This window comes from Tachysurus vachellii, chromosome 5 (genome assembly GCF_030014155.1).
Source record: "Tachysurus vachellii isolate PV-2020 chromosome 5, HZAU_Pvac_v1, whole genome shotgun sequence".
NCBI lineage: Eukaryota > Metazoa > Chordata > Actinopteri > Siluriformes > Bagridae > Tachysurus > Tachysurus vachellii.
Window position 1 is genome coordinate 6474917 of NC_083464.1, and position 17316 is coordinate 6492232.

The following is a 17316-nucleotide window of genomic DNA, read 5'->3' on the forward strand; positions in this document are numbered from 1 at the left end:
ATGTACTTATATGCACCTATGTACACTTATGTACACTTATGCACACTTATGTACACCTATGTACATGTACACCTATGTACACCTATATACACCTATACTCCTAACCCTAACTCCATGTAGTCTGTAGATTATAGTGCCTCCTTTTTTAAACTTTTACAAAAGCCATTAGTTTTATGTCATGTTCCACTTAGCTATATAAACGACTAAACAAATCAACTGTCTCAGCTACACCATCAGGCTGTACAACAAAACAATTAGACTTTAATTACTGCTGCTTTAAGTGTCCTCGTGCGCTTTATTTATCGTGTATATATTAAAAAAAATACCCCCGGGCTATTTGGAAATCTGTGCGCGTGTGCGCCAACTCATTTGTTTCCCCGCCCACTTGAACCGGAACCTTTAATCTCGTCTGTTCTGTTGCATGTCGGCGCAGTTATGGAGCGACTCCCACCGCAGCACAGAAAAAAGCCCTATCCATAACAGGGATGTTTCTGTGACCGTGTTGTCTTTATATCATTAACCGATAGGAGACACGTTTTTAAACGTGTAGAGGACGTTTGATGACGGCGGCGACGTGTTAATCCGGCTTTAGGGAGCGTGTTGTGACGGTGTCCTTTAGGTGCTGCTCCGTTTCTCTATAAAACATTAGATTATCAGATCCGTCGCCTTGGAAACGGAGACATTTATTTACCGTCTTCTATCCTGCATCCATTGCGGACATCATCATGGGGAATACGACCTCCTGCTGTGTGTCTTCGAGTCCCAAACTGCGGAGAAACGCCCATTCTCGCCTGGAACCCTACAGACCGGAAGCAGAGCTGAGCCGCGAGGACACGGGCTGCAACCTGCAGCACATCAGTGACCGAGAGAACATCGACGGTGAGTCGGTCACATACAACACACCTGGAGATCAGGCTTTAACTGGATTAAGGGTCATGTCAAAGACAATCAGTGCTCCTTAACCGTGCACTCTGAGAACTGTTAATGATGAAACACCAACATTCATGCACAAGACACATCAACATCATCATCAACATTCATGCACAAGACACATCAACATCATCCACATCATCATCATCAACATTCATGCACAAGACACATCAACATCATCATCAACATTCATGCACAAGACACATCAACATCATCATCAACATTCATGCACAAGACACCATCATCATCATCATCATCAACATTCATGCACAAGACACATCAACATCATCCACATCATCATCATCAACATTCATGCACAAGACACATCATCATCATCATCAACATCCTCATCAACATTCATGCACAGGACACATCAACATCATCATCAACATTCATGCACAAGACACATCAACATCATCATCAACATTCATGCACAAGACACATCAACATCATCATCAACATTCATGCACAAGACACCACCATCATCATCATCATCATCATCATCATCATCATCAACATTCATGCACAAGACACATCATCATCAACATTCATGCACAAGACACATCAACATCATTCACATCATCAACATTCATGCACAAGACACATCATCATCATCATCAACATTCATGCACAAGACACATCATCATCATCATCAACATTCATGCACAAGACACATCAACATCATCCACATCATCATCATCATCAACATCCTCATCAACATTCATGCACAAGACACATCAACATCATCAACATTCATGCACAAGACACATCAACAACATCCACATCATCATCATCATCATCATCATCATCATCAACATTCATGCACAAGACACATCATCATCTACATCATCAACATCAACATCCACATCATCATCATCATCATCATTCATGCACAAGACACATCATCATCTACATCATCAACATCCACATCATCATCATCATCATTCATGCACAAGACACATCATCATCTACATCATCAACATCAACATCCACATCATCAACATCATCAACATTCATGCACAAGACACATCAACATCATCCACATCATCATCATCATCAACATCCTCATCAACATTCATGCACAAGACACATCAACATCATCAACATTCATGCACAAGACACATCAACAACATCATCATCATCATCATCATCATCATCATCATCATCATCATCATCAACATTCATGCACAAGACACATCATCATCTACATCATCAACATCAACATCCACATCATCATCATCATCATCATTCATGCACAAGACACATCATCATCTACATCATCAACATCCACATCATCATCATCATCATTCATGCACAAGACACATCATCATCTACATCATCAACATCAACATCCACATCATCAACATCATCAACATTCATGCACAAGACACATCAAAAACATCCACATCATGAACATTCATGCAAAAGACACATCATCACACCAACATTCATGCACAAGGCACATCATCATCATCATCACATCATCAACATCGACAACATCCACATCATCAACATTCATGCACAAGACACATCAACATTGAAATCACATCATCAACATCCACAAGACACAACAACATCCACATCACATCAACATCCACAAGACACATCAACAACATCCACATCACATCATCAACATCAACACATCAGCATCATCCAGAAGACACATCAACAACATCCACATAATGAACATTCATGCACAAGACACATCATATCACATCATCCAACATTCATGCCCATCATCATCATCCACAAGACACATCAATATCACACCAACATTCATGCACAAGGCACATCAACATCATCACATCATAATGCACATCGTGATCATATCACATCATCCAACATTCATGTTGTCATGTTGTCTTACCTTTTATTTAGTAGTCTAGAAAATTCCAACGAACTGGTACGCTAAAGGATATGAGAGGTGTTTAAATATTCGTAAAAAGAAACCTGGTCAGTGTTTGGTACTCAGTAATTATCTAGAATAATGCACAATTTCAGACACTAGTTTGTTTTCTAAAGGAAGGTTTAAGAGTAATTTATTCATTTAAACATAGCCTGTCTGAACCTGACTCGCAGTAACGATTCCATCTCGGCTTTTGAACTTCCTAATAATAATTTGGCAAATTAATGAAACAAAGGAAAATTACTAGTTTCTCTCATGATATGGTTTGCGATTCAAGCGACCATATCTTGGGTCATAACCCCTAGTTAGGGACTCCCAGTTTTAGACAGAAACAATACATTAGATACCAAAACATTAACAAAAATGTACACTGTATATGTTCTTGTTTTATTCCTCCATTTTGCATCCAATCGAACGGTCTCTGGTCACCTAAGTCCCGCCCACCGTAAACAAACCCTGGTTGCTATACTGTAGCAGCTATTTAACATAGAACAAGGGTTTTTTGTTAAGTAGTTGTTGTTGTGCAGCTTGTCTTGTGTGATTGTATGGTTGTGGAAGTGAGTGAGTCTGTAAGTAAGTGTAAGTTTTGATGGTTTTACTTGGTCTTAATGGTGTTGGACTATAAGGTGCTACTTCGGTTTGATAACGGTCCAGTCGACTGATACCGGACCAGCTCAGATATCGGATCAGCGCATCCTTGTGCGTTTTCAGTTTTTAATCCATTTCATCCTGGAGATTATTAATGGTAGGATATAATGATGTCGTCACCCCAGTTAGCTCTCTGTGTGAATAATATGTGAGTTTATGCACTCGATGTGGTGGGTGATGCGACCAAATAATCATCTAAAGAAACTTGAATGTGTTTCTTTGATGTATGATTAAAATTTGAGGAAACAATAAAAATAAAAATGGGTTTAAAGAAAGTTTTATTTAATGTCTAGAAAACTGAGAATCTTTAAGATGGAATAATTTCTAATAAATTTTGAATAATTCTAAAAAAAAAATGTCCATTGTACAAATTTAAAGGGTGATTAAAAAAAGGTCTTTTACTTAATTTAGCACAATAATGACGTTATGTTGCCAGGTCCTGGTCAGTGAAGACCACAAGACTAAATATATCACTAGTTACTTCATGGGATTAGTATCATGTCATTTGGACCTAATTGAGCTAATAATTTGGATGAGTAACTGTTTGGTCTGTATTGTGACTGAGAAATGATTTCCACAATCCAAATAATTTCGCCGTGGTATTTGAGCCACATGTAAGTGTAAATGAAGGCACTGGAGCGTCACTTCTTTGGCATGCGGGATGTTCATTAAGGAAGGCTCTGATTTTAGCTGTATAATGTCAGAGCAGGAAATGTCTGAGATGCTCAGTACAGATGAACGCTGCACCTATTAGATATTTTCGATGCTTAAAATAAAAAGGCACAGTCCTCCAAATTAGTTCATAGAGATATGATGGTGTAACAGCACCAGGCCACATTATCATATGTTTTTGTTTTTTTTTTGTTTAAGGGAGAGATTTGGTATTCATGAGAATTCAAAAATGTTCGTGTTCTACTTGTGGTCCTGAGAGTGTAAATATATGTACGAGAGACCGGATCGGCTTTGATTACTGCACTTTTATATCTGGAATATATTGTGGGGCTTAAAATTATTAAAATAATTATTATTTTTAAGAAAATGATATTTTATTGCGTTTACCAGATGCCATCTTTACAGAGCGACTTACGAAGGCTTTGAAGTCTCGATTAAAAAAACGTCCTTATGGTAGTTCACTAGGAAACTGGAAGTAAATTATTATTCTAAGAGATTAAATAAAATTAAAGAAAGTGAACCAAAACAAAATCTAATCTTTATTCAATTTATTAAAATTGTTATTATTTAATAAAATTATAATTGTTAATGTAATTTCTTTATATTTATACATTTTTGGTATTCAGGGTTCCCACGCGTCCCGGAAAACCTGGAAAATTAATGACCAATATTCCAGTCCTGGAAAACACATGGAAAATGAGAGAAAACATAAATTGTGCTGGAAAAAATCTTGTTGTCCTGGAAAATTATTATTTTTAAATGTTCTTGATCATGTAAAGAACAGTTTACAACTGGTCGAAACAATTAACGTTAGTAACAGAAAGCGCTCTGTTCAGGGACGCTGAGTTTTGACGGGTTTTTTGTTATGCTGTTTAATCTCGCTGTGACGGATGACGCTGTCTTGTGTTGGCGGTTTCAGGTGCTAGGAATGGTTTAAGTGCTCGAATGTTTTCAGCAAATGGTGACGAGTAAGCAGGTTATATTAACCTTGTTAATCTGAATATCATGTGCAAGGGGAATGCACAGCAAACTAAAGCATGCATGATGGCATTGGCCTGAGAAAGGAAAGGGTATTAATATGTGCGGTCTTTTTATTTTATAAAGGTTGAAATTTCATTCACGTGACAAATTGTCTTTAAATGTATAGTTAAGTAATAGCCATAAAGTGTACATTGTTTTTAAGACTTCTGGAGAGAAGGACATATTACTTTAGGCCGCGAATCTGTGAGCCTTGTCTTTTTTTGCTAAATTTGAAATGTCCTGGAAAAGTCCTGGAAAATGATCTCTGAAAAAGAGTGGGAACCCTGATATTTATTCATTTCCATACTCAGCTGGTGGAAGAATTTTGCACTCATTTATTTATTATATGTATATAAATATTGTGTATTGTTAAATAATTTATTTGTTATAATTTGGAAGTGAGTTTAAATAACTTTCACTTGTCTTTTGGTTGTTCATTTCGTTCTTCCAACTGTCTGTGCACTTGACCTTTTATGGAGTTTTGTGGGTGTCACTAAGGGGCTTTTTACACCTGGTCACTTCATGCGTTTTCTGTGATCAGATAGCTATCCGATGGTAAAAAGACCAGGTCTAAATGTCCTCCGAAACGTTTTCGAGACGGATATAAATCCGATGGTTCAAACCCCTTCAGGAGGTGGTCTGGGACGCGTTTCAGATGAAGCTGTACAGGTGTAAATGAATGTGGTTGTTCAAACCACATACGTCAGCGCTATACCCCGCTATACGCCAAGGAAATCCGAAACCTTTGTAAATGATATTTTACTTAAAGGCATCGTTAAACATATTATTAAGTGCGTTTTTTTTTTTTTTTGTTGTTTTTTTGTCACAGCACAGTTTTATAGATTTATTCCATGAACGTGATCCGAATCATCGTGTACTTTTACATTTGTTTATTTATCTGAGACACCAGCGCTTTTATTCACCTGACCTTTCCTCCCACAGAGTACAAACTGTGTTAAAATAAAGAGTTGAAATGTTTTGTATATGTCCATGTGTAGGAAGCGTGAGCCTCGTCTTCGCCCGGGAAGCTCGTCCTCGTCGCTCCTCGGTTCCTCCGGGTGCGTTTAGCGATCCCCGAGGACGCAGGATCGAGCTAGATGACGTAGACCTTTTTAAAGCCGTAGGGCTTTAAAGAACAAGCCCTGGCTTTTTTAAAGGATTGCTTGATTCATTTTCTCTTTAGTTCCAGATGGAGACTTTTAAAACACTTAATGATCGATATGGATTGTTTTTGTAAACTTTCATGGATGGAGCTTCCAGTTTCAGTGCTGGTGAACTTCAGCCTTTAGGTTTTCCTCTACTGGAAAGTCTTCAGCATAGAGTAACAAATCCAGCGACGTTTTTTCTTTCTTTATTCTCTTTACACAAATCAGAGCTGAATGATGACAGGAACAAACAAACCCTGATATATTTACCGCTGTTCCACCACATCGTGCTAATCTCTAATCTGATAAAACATACAATGTGTTACTTAATATGGAAAAGGAATAAAACTGTTGGATGGTTGGTTGATTGATTCCATTGGTTGATTCATTGATTTATTGATTGATTGATTTTGATTGATTGGTTGCTTGGTACGGTCATCATATCATTCTGGTTTTGATTATTTTCCAGCTTATCGCACACTTCCGACGTCTGATCATCCAGAATCAGAATCAGATCAGAATCAGAAAGATCTTTATTGCCAAGTATGTTTTCACATACAAGGAATTTGTTCTAGTACAGAAGCTCCACAGTGTAAACAGAATGGCACTGACAAGACATGAACACATATATAATATAGACAGTTGTATGTACAGTGGAAAAATGTGCAAATGGAAATATAAATATGAAAATTGAAATATAAATAAATAAGTATGTGTTTTAAGTAAATAATGTAAGAATAGTGTTGTGTGTTCTGTGTATGTCGAGTGTTCATCAGATGGATTGCCTGAGGGAAGAAACTTCCTATGTCTGGTCACTTAACATCACAAATGTTTTCCCCCCATTTTCAATGCAAATGAGTTAAATTCTATATTCTATCAAATAGTGTTTTTATTTTTTTAACAAAATCACTGTTGGTTTTCGTGTATTTACTCTTGAGAGTGAACAAATCATCTCAGACAGAATGCACATTTATGACTTTTATTATCATGTGCACAACAGTAAGGACTGTGCAGGAGTTCTAAAGTTTGTGATTAAGGGCTAATGAGCGTTATCTGAGTAAAGTGCTCCGTTTAATTTCTACGGTTTTCGGTGAAGTGTAATCCAGCGCAGTTGATTATACTGATCACTGTTTGTGATGGTTTGCGTTTTTAATATCATGTCCGGCGGTTAGTTAGTGGCCGAGTCTGTGTGTGTGTTTCTGACTCTGGCCCGGTTACACACGTAAACACTAGTGCGTTTCACACAGCACGTTACACGGTTTAGAGTGTTATAGACGGACTTGGAAATGGTGTGTTTGTGCAAATGTGATTGTGTGTGTGTGAATGATATCAGATAAGCGTGAGAGGTAGAGCAGAAGCGTGTGCATGTGGATGAGTGTGTTTGTGTGATTGTGTGTTCATGTGAGTCCCTGTGTGCATGTGTGTCCCTGTGCGTGTGTGTATTTGTGCATCTGTGGCGCGTGTGTGTTTGTCTAAGGTCAGTCAGTACCAGGCTGCTTAGATGGAGGAAGTCCAGCACTTTGAATCAGGCACCAATCAGATGTGGCAGGAGCACGTAGACAAGCTTTTAACTTTTGTGTGTGTGTGTGTGTGTGTGTGTGTGTGAACACACTGTGCCTCCCTTCTCCTCCTTTAAATCTCCACTAATGAAGCCTCTCTTCTACTTTATTACTCAACACTTTACACCCCATCGAGTGTAATGGTTATGGTTCTTGTATTAAAACTCTACTCAGTATCAGTCTCCATTCCTAGATCGGAATAATCACGTAATTCCCAGCAGTAAATTCAATGGAGATTTTGTCTCTGGTCTATTTACTTCTCTTACTCAAACATAATAAAAAATAGAAACCTTCAAAAGACTTAAAGTCTCTTGAAACTCGTACAGATGTGGATCATAAGCGGACAGCGTAAATACAGGTGGGAACACGGTGCGGCATGTCACGGTGATGCTCGGACCTCATTTGGATATGGCAACGAGTCAGAATCTAATCCGCTGTGTCATTGGTCTGGAAGGAAAATATAATACATAATCATTGCGAGACTGGCTAAACGTTTCAGCTGCTAGGCTTTTGGATAGCGGTGATAGTCGTGACTGGAAACCTGGTGAAACCATCTGCTGACGGTGTAACAGCAGTGGATGTGACGTTGCACACTAAGGCGTGTGAGCCACTGCAGAAAGATTCTGACAGAAATCATAATCTGAATCATAAAAAGTGCAAAACTGTGTACATTTTTGACTACTTTAGCTATAGATGAAATGCTCATGGAAACAGATAGAATTGTGTCTCTGAAGCAGATGACAGTGTCCTGGCCTTGGGGGAATTGGGGGGCATGGAAGCCTTTATTCTCACCACATATACATTACAGCTCAATGGAATTCTTTTCTTCGCATATCCCATCTGAGGTGGTAGGGGTCTTAGGGCAGGGACAGCTATGTTACAGCACCCGTGGTGCAGGGAGGGTTTAAGGGCCTTGCTAAAGGGCCCAATGGTGGAAGATTGGCTTGAACCTCAATCCTTTGATCAACAACCCAGAGCCTTAACCACTTGAGCCACAACCGCCTCTCCATTATATAATACACTATATGGCCAAAGGTTTGTGGATACTTGTCCATCACACCCATATATTGGTCTTCCTCAAAATAATAATAAGTATTTGTGTACAATTTCTCTTCAGTGGACCTAACTGAACTTGTTCCAGCATGACAATGCCCCTGTGGACAAAACGAGCTTCATGAAGGTGTGATAGTGTGGAGGTTAAGGTTGGAGTGGAAGAACTCAAGTGTCCTGCACACAGCTCTGACTCTGAAACAACTTTGTTATGAACTGGAGTCTCATCGACATCCCAACATCAGTGTATGATCTCAATAATGCTCTTGTAGCTGAATGATCACAAATCCCCACAGCCACACTTCAACATCTGGAGTGCAAGAGTGGAGCGCATTATAGGAACAAAGAAGGGATAAAGGTGGAATGGGTCGGTCAACAAGGACATACGGTTGCTTGTGATGGTCGGGTGTTGGACATACTTGTGATCTTGTAGTGATGATCAGTTTTGTAATACTACATTTCTGTACCGATGCAGACTCGTTGGTTGTAGCGATCCAAACATGATACAGAAGGAACCCGAGCAGGGATACATCTTCCATTTTGGTGAAATTGTGCCTTATTTAAGGATTGTCTTATTTGTTTTTTTTTTTGTTTTTGTTTTTTTTTATATTTGTTATCCTGCACAAATAAAAAAATAAGTATAATGAATAATCTGAGGCTTTACACAGATGTTAGTTGGATATTTTTGGTTAGTGTTCTCTTTCTCACCCAGCAGTGACATCGGTGCTTTTAACCTCTGCCGTTTTCGGTAAACGTACACCTACGCTAAGTGATCCGTGCGGTGGGTTTACCTGATAAAACGTGCTTTGAGTGTAGATAAAGGGGTTAATGTACGTAATCAAGCCACAAGTGTTTAGAAATTGAGTTAATTTTGGAAAATTGGCCACAGTACGCGTTTTCAGGTACCGTGTTTTACTGGTAAAACACTCGACTCTGAGTTTAGAGACGTTAATGGACACTCGAGTCGGCGTGTGATAACACAAAAAGGGATTAGCTGATTGAAAATGGAAGCAAATCAGTTTTCTGTTAGGAAACAGAGCTGGAATTTTAGATTATTTGGATTCTTTTTCTCCTCAATAAAAGCCTGGTTATTTATCAGTGCTGGACTCTAAATGTAGACTCTGTGTGTGTGTGTGTGTGTGTGTGTACCTTGAGGTGGTGCATGACTGTGTGATCTAACCCTGTGACCAGGAGGAAGTCAGCCATGAGACTGGGGACGGAGAGAAAATGATCCACACTTTCCGTCATCACTTAATTTTGTTCAGTCAGAAATTAAATTCACTACGTTTCACTCGACATGCATGCTAACCTATGTTTCAGAATATTTTCTCATACATTCACCGGCTAATATACTTTGTCATGGTGGTTTGTGTCAGACAGGCTGGTTTTAGCATTTCAGAAACTGCTGATCTGGGATTTTCATTTTCACTTTCTAGAGTTTACACAGATCATAAAAGAGCAGTGGTGGCTCATGTGGTTACGGCACTGGGTTGTCGATCAGAGGATCAGGGTTCAAACCCCAGCACTACTAAGCTGCCACTATTGGGCCCTTGATCAAGACCCTTAACCCTCTCTGCTACAGAGATTATGTATCATGGCTGCCCCTGTGCTCTGACCCCAACCTCCAAAGTTGAGATAAGTGAAGAAAGAATTTCACTCTGCTGTAATGTATGTGACAAAATTAAGGCTTCTAAAACATTCAGTTAGCAGAAGTAGTTGTTCTTGTTCTCGAAAGAGGTGAGAGGAGAACAGCCAAACTTTCAGTTGACAGAAAAGCATCTCAAAATACACAGCGTTGTTAAACCTTGAGGAGGATGAGCTATAAAATCAAAAGAAAAATCACTTGAGGTTCTTATCCAATCCAAGAACTGAAATCTGAGGCCATCGTGGATGCAGACAGCAGATGTCTTGAAAAAGACTGAGATTCCTGTTCTTGATGGATGTCAATTATGATGTAGTGTTCTGCTATTTTATCAACTAACACTCTCACCTGCTTCTTTACATTTTCTCAGTCCTCGAATCTTTTCATTTTCTTCTTGTCTTGCTGTATGTAGTCCTCCATCGATATTGTATAGGCAGAGAACACAAGGTTTGAAAGACAGACATGGATAAGATTCTATTCATCCTGCCATCATCCTGTATCGCTCGCTCAGCACCGATACTAATTTTAGCAGAAGAGGAAAATATTATCCAAACAACACTAAAGGGGAATGTGCTGGAGTATCGATGTCTGAAAAAAGGGCTACAGCTCTAGTGTTTTGGTATTAATCTTATTAAAAAATTGATTGATAAAACGATCTCATACTAACATTATGATTGGTCAGAAAATGATTAATTTTATATAGTTTATGGTTATATGGTTTTGGCTATTTTAAAGAACTTGTTCTAATTCTTTTACGTTTCTGTAGTAACAACTAACATCTCGTGTTGTAGGACTTTAACAGTGGAGGCTCTACATAAGCACATTTTATGGTTGATATTTGTTTCATTTCACAGCCCAGAATTCAACATATCATTGTAATTCAGATATATACAATCTGTAGGAAATTAATTTAGGTTTAATCAACTATTGTTAGTAATGCAGTGCATTATAGTACAGATAGATTTTTCTGTCTTGGTAACATTCGACAACATTATCCAGAATAACATTCTTTTTCTTTAAGTTATAAAAGTGTAATCGTTGGCCGTTCTATAAGACAAACAAAAAATGCTTCATGACGATCCGTTTTTGGAAAACCGTAACATAACAAACGAGCAAAAACGAACTTTGCTTCACACACTTGCTTATGAGTTTCATTCTTTACGTAGTAGCATCATGACGCACTTAATGGACGTTAGTGTGAGACGTCGCTACTTTTTATACCGACGTATTTATTCACCGTAAAAAGAAACCGGATATTAAAATTGGCTTTTTTATTACTCTTTATTATTTCGCTAGATCTCTAGTTTTACACAGTACATGGTATGCACACTGGTCAGTGCTATTCTGTGTATTTTTCTTGTAGTGTTTTGTCTCACACTGTTGCACTACAGTAGGTTGCACATGTTGTTCTTTATGTGGCTAAGTCCTTAGCTCGGTGTTGTTTTATGTAGCACCAAGGTCCTGGAGAAATGTTTCATTCTATATATGGTTGAAATGACTATAAAAGCCATGTGACTTGGTCTTTGTTTCCCCTTCTGTCAAGTCTTATAAGTCTTATAAAAGTGTTTATGTTGCAATATGAATCCACTTCTGTAAAGCCTCAACAAATTAAAGATCACGATGCATATTGTAGTGTGACACCATATCAGCTCACAACAGGCTTTTTCTGTCTTGATGTTTAATTGAGCAAAATTCTGACAGGTGTTTAGTGGCTTTGGTTTTTGTTGATTTCTTTCTGTCTGATATGATGTTTGTTGTGTCTGTACTAACGTGTAAATCTCTGGTCACTGTGACCTGACTCAGAGCTCACACGGGGTCAAAGTCCTCAGAGAAACTCTTCTGTCCTTACTTAGGACAAACATTACATAGAGGAAGTGTGTGCTGTTCGTTATTTATTATCTGGACCAGGAAAGCTTTTAATTAAACATGATCATTAAACTTTGGAGCAGGGGATTCAGACAGTTCAGTTTATTCGTTTAGCGCTTTTAGCAATTCACATCGTCTTAAAGCAGCTTTACAGTTGGATAAAAGCAGAATAAATATATATATAAAAGTTTAAAATTAACTTACTATTTATCTCTAATTAACAAGTCTGAGGAGATGGTAGTAAGGAAAAACTCTCTGAGATGATATGAGAAAGAAATCATGAATTGAACCTCATCCTCATTTGGTTGACACTGGACAGGAAATAATGTCAACGCAAATAATGTCCTTTATACAACAGTTTTAGTCCAGTGGAATTGTGTAACCAAGAGCTCCTGAGGATGTAACAGGTCATTGTACTTTCCAAGTTCACCACAGAGCCAACACTAATTCATTCCTGCTGGGAAAAAAAAGCTGAGATAATATTTTACTTGTCTTATATTTCTCTGTAAATGAAGGAAGCGACAGAAATGTTTTAAAATATTACAGAACTTTAAGGAGTGGTTGGGCAGTAACTACCTTCAACTAAATCCGAAAAAGACAGAAACCTTGATCATTGCCCCAGATAAGAAAATTCCACAGATCAGGCAACATCTTGGTTCTTTGGGCTCTTCTATTCAGTCAAGCCTCAGGAACCTCGGTGTTGTATTTGATCAATCCATGTCTTTAGATCAACATTCAGGACAGATGGTTAAAAGCTGTTTTTATCACTTGCGGAATGTTTCTAAAATGAGGAAAATGTTGTCTAATGTAGATTTAGAGATGATTATACATGCTTTTATCTCTTCGCGTTTGGACTATTGTAACTCACTCCTTACTTGTCTTAACAAACGTGCTTTAAATCGTCTTCAGATTGTTCAGAATTCAGCAGCGAGGCTTTTAACTGGAACCAGCAGAAGATCTCACATCACACCGGTTTTATACTCTCTTCACTGGTTACCAATCAAATATAGAATTGATTTTAAAATTTTGGTCCTCACTTATAGAGCCCTTCATGGGAATGCTCCTGAGTACATTTCTGACCTGTTGACCCCTTATGGCTCTTCGAGAGCATTGAGGTCATCAGGTCAAAATCTGCTTGTGGTCCCTAAAACCCATTTTAAAACTCGGGGGGATCTTTCTTTTCAGTCTGTGGCCCCCAGACTGTGGAACGCGTTGCCCCTGTCTCTGCGTGTGGCTGATTCTGCTGAGTCTTTTAAAAAGCAACTGAAGACACTCTTATTTAGACAAGCTTTTAGCTGACTGGGCTTTTATGGTTTCATCCCTGTTGTAGTGTGTTTTATTATTTTAGAGTTGAAGTTTTGCTGTCTTTAATAATTTCTCTTTTTTACTTTGCAAGAATGTTTTATTGTCCATTTAAGTTTTATTGTTATATTTTGTAAAGCACTTTGTGATTTTATCTGTGAAAGGTGCTATATAAATAAACTTTACTTACTTACTTACTTACTAGAACTTAAAATCTCATAAACAGTCTGAATATATGAAGGATTGGGTCAGAATATTTGGAGAATACAGTCGAAATATTTTGAGATTAGATTTAAAATCCGTTAGTTACAAGTTTGTTAATATTTTTAAATAATATAATTTCGATATTGTTATAAATTATGACACAATATGGTTTTCTGATCTCTAATTATCTTTTTATGTATTTTTTTTTAAATACCAAGCTGTGCAAATCTTTAAAATATATTTATGATAAAGTTATAATAATTTATACCGTTAAAAAAGAATTACACAATTTTATCTTCATTGTCAGCAGGATTTATTTATTTTTCTAGATATTTTTTTTCTTCCTTCAAATAAAACACTACTATTTTGCTGGTGGTTTATGTATGTTAGAAATGGCCTGATCTCACCCAACCCTAACATCACAAGGTCATTTATCACGATATCATATCGTCATATTGGCCAGTCCTACTCTAGACCCGAGAGGAGGAAGCCTGGAGTATGATCAGTGTTGAAACTGAGGCAGAGGTTGTGTTTATGAAACTCTGCACCACACTGAAGGAACAATAATGAGATCATAATAAAGTCCAGTGACCACGAATAAAGGTGAATTCAAAGAAACCTCTTTTCTTATTGTCGTTGCGTTTCCATTCAGAAATGGCTGATACGTGATACATAGCCTTTTGAAAACTCTGACATATGAATGTTATGCAATTTCTACAGTTTCAACATGGTGGAATTGAACGTGATTTCTTTGTTTGACTGAGTTTGCATTTCAGGGCAGCCTGCTGTTTGTTAAAGTCGTCAAACAAACATAAATAAAAGGAATGATGTAAAGGTCATAAGTGAATTCCTGAGACAGTGAGTGCAAGAGTGATGGACATTGAGACAGAGAGATAAGATAGAAAATAGAAATAGAAAAGAGAAAATACAAAGTGAGGTGAGGATTAAAAAAGGGAAAAAACTGAACTCAAAAATGAGTAAAATTATTGTCAGACAGGCAGACAGGGGTGAAGGAGGCCGACAGAGGTGAAGGAGGCCGACAGGCCGACAGAGGTGAAGGAGGCCGACAGAGGTGAAGAAGGCCGACAGGCCGACAGAGGTGAAGAAGGCCGACAGGCCGACAGAGGTGAAGGAGGCCGACAGAGGGTGAAGGAGGCCGACAGAGGGTGAAGGAGGCCGACAGAGGGTGAAGGAGGCCGACAGAGGGTGAAGGAGGCCGACAGGGGCCGACGGAGGTGAAGGAGGCCGACGGAGGTGAAGGAGGCCGACAGGGGCCGACGGAGGTGAAGGAGGCCGACAGGGGCCGACGGAGGTGAAGGAGGCCGACAGAGGGTGAAGGAGGCCGACAGAGGGTGAAGGAGGCCGACAGAGGGTGAAGGAGGCCGACAGAGGGTGAAGGAGGCCGACGGAGGTGAAGGAGGCCGACAGGGGCCGACGGAGGTGAAGGAGGCCGACGGAGGTGAAGGAGGCCGACAGGGGCCGACGGAGGTGAAGGAGGCCGACAGGGGCCGACGGAGGTGAAGGAGGCCGACAGAGGGTGAAGGAGGCCGACAGAGGGTGAAGGAGGCCGACAGAGGGTGAAGGAGGCCGACAGAGGGTGAAGGAGGCCGACAGAGGGTGAAGGAGGCCGACAGAGGGTGAAGGAGGCCGACAGGGGCCGACTGAGGTGAAGGAGGCCGACAGGGGCCGACTGAGGTGAAGGAGGCCGACAGGGGCCGACTGAGGTGAAGGAGGCCGACAGGGGCCGACTGAGGTGAAGGAGGCCGACAGGGGCCGACGGAGGTGAAGGAGGCCGACAGGGGCCGACGGAGGTGAAGGAGGCCGACAGGGGCCGACGGAGGTGAAGGAGGCCGACAGGGGCAGACGGAGGTGAAGGAGGCCGACAGAGGGTGAAGGAGGCCGACAGGGGCCGACTGAGGTGAAGGAGGCCGACAGGGGCCGACTGAGGTGAAGGAGGCCGACAGGGGCCGACGGAGGTGAAGGAGGCCGACAGGGGCCGACGGAGGTGAAGGAGGCCGACAGGGGCCGACGGAGGTGAAGGAGGCCGACAGGGGCCGACGGAGGTGAAGGAGGCCGACAGGGGCCGACGGAGGTGAAGGAGGCCGACAGGGGCCGACGGAGGTGAAGGAGGCCGACAGGGGCAGACGGAGGTGAAGGAGGCCGACAGGGGCCGACGGAGGTGAAGGAGGCCGACAGGGGCCGACGGAGGTGAAGGAGGCCGACAGGGGCCGACGGAGGTGAAGGAGGCCTACGGAGGTGAAGGAGGCCGACAGGGGCCGACAGCCTGGGGAGAGGGAGACTGGAAAGGAGAAAGGCTAGAAAGGGACACTGGTAAAGAGGGAGCAAGAAAGTCTTGGATACAGGAAGAGAGAAAGACAGATAGACAGAGAGAAATGGACAGGGAAATACACCGACTCAGAACTGGCAGGCACTCTGTGAGATTATCACACACAGAGAGAGGGAGATAAGACAAGCAGACCGACAGATATAGTGATTAAGGCAGAGAGACCAGGACAGAGATGGAGCGAGAGAATTAGAGACAGACTAACAGAGACCGATGGAGAGAGAATTGGAGACAGATTAAAAGAGAGAATGAGAATCAGTCACGCAGACAGAAAGAGAATGATACAGGTGTGTGACTTTGTGCTCCTTGGTGCTGATGTGTGGAGGTGTACATGGAGTTGAGCACACAGAATGAGTGAAGGAGTGAATAAAAGGGAACTGCCCAGCTGTGAACACACACCACCTCTTTACTTTCCCATCAGTCTTACAGCTGAATAGAAATGAGCACACTCGAGCGGCGATAAGGGTGTAGGGCCTGGACGTGTTTGAGTTTTGATAAGTGTGTAGAGCTTGTAATTATTCATGTTCTCTCTCTCCCTCTCTCTCCCTCTCTCTACAGCTTTTGGCAGACGCCCTTATCCAGAGCGACTTACGTTTATCTCAGTTATACAGTTGAACTATCGAGGGTTAAGGGCCTTGCTCAGGGGCCCAGGAGTTGCAGCTTTAGTCCAACACCTGAACCACTGAGCTATCACTTCCCTCGAGAATATAATCAGAGTATTGTGAGAATGCATTTGGATTATTTTGAAAATGCAGTTCAGAATATTTTACAAAATGAAGTCTTTTTATTTTTGAGAATGCATTTTGGAATATTTTCAGGAAAAAGTCTGACGTTTTCAGAAATTTGGATTAAGTCAAATCGATTTCGAGTATCAAGTCAAATACTCTTGAGAATTCAGTTCAAAATATTTTACAAAATCAAGTCTTATTTTTTTGAGAATGCATTTGGAATATTGTTAGAATGCAATTTGAATATTTTTGAGAATGCAGTCAAATATTTTGGGAATGCATTTCAGAGCATTCTGGGAA

The 17316-nt window shown here is 40.4% G+C and overlaps 1 protein-coding gene across 2 annotated transcripts in view; it reads left to right on the forward strand.

The window, feature by feature from the left end:
* Positions 1 to 421: 421 nt before the first annotated feature.
* Positions 422 to 17316, forward strand: part of ccny (cyclin Y) — a 65867-nt gene continuing 48972 nt past the window's right edge. For both annotated transcript variants that reach the window (XM_060869594.1, XM_060869595.1), the window contains exon 1: positions 422 to 879. In XM_060869594.1, coding sequence (XP_060725577.1) covers positions 726 to 879 — 154 coding nt within the window. In that variant the 5' untranslated portion in view covers positions 422 to 725. The remainder of the gene's footprint in view (positions 880 to 17316) is intronic.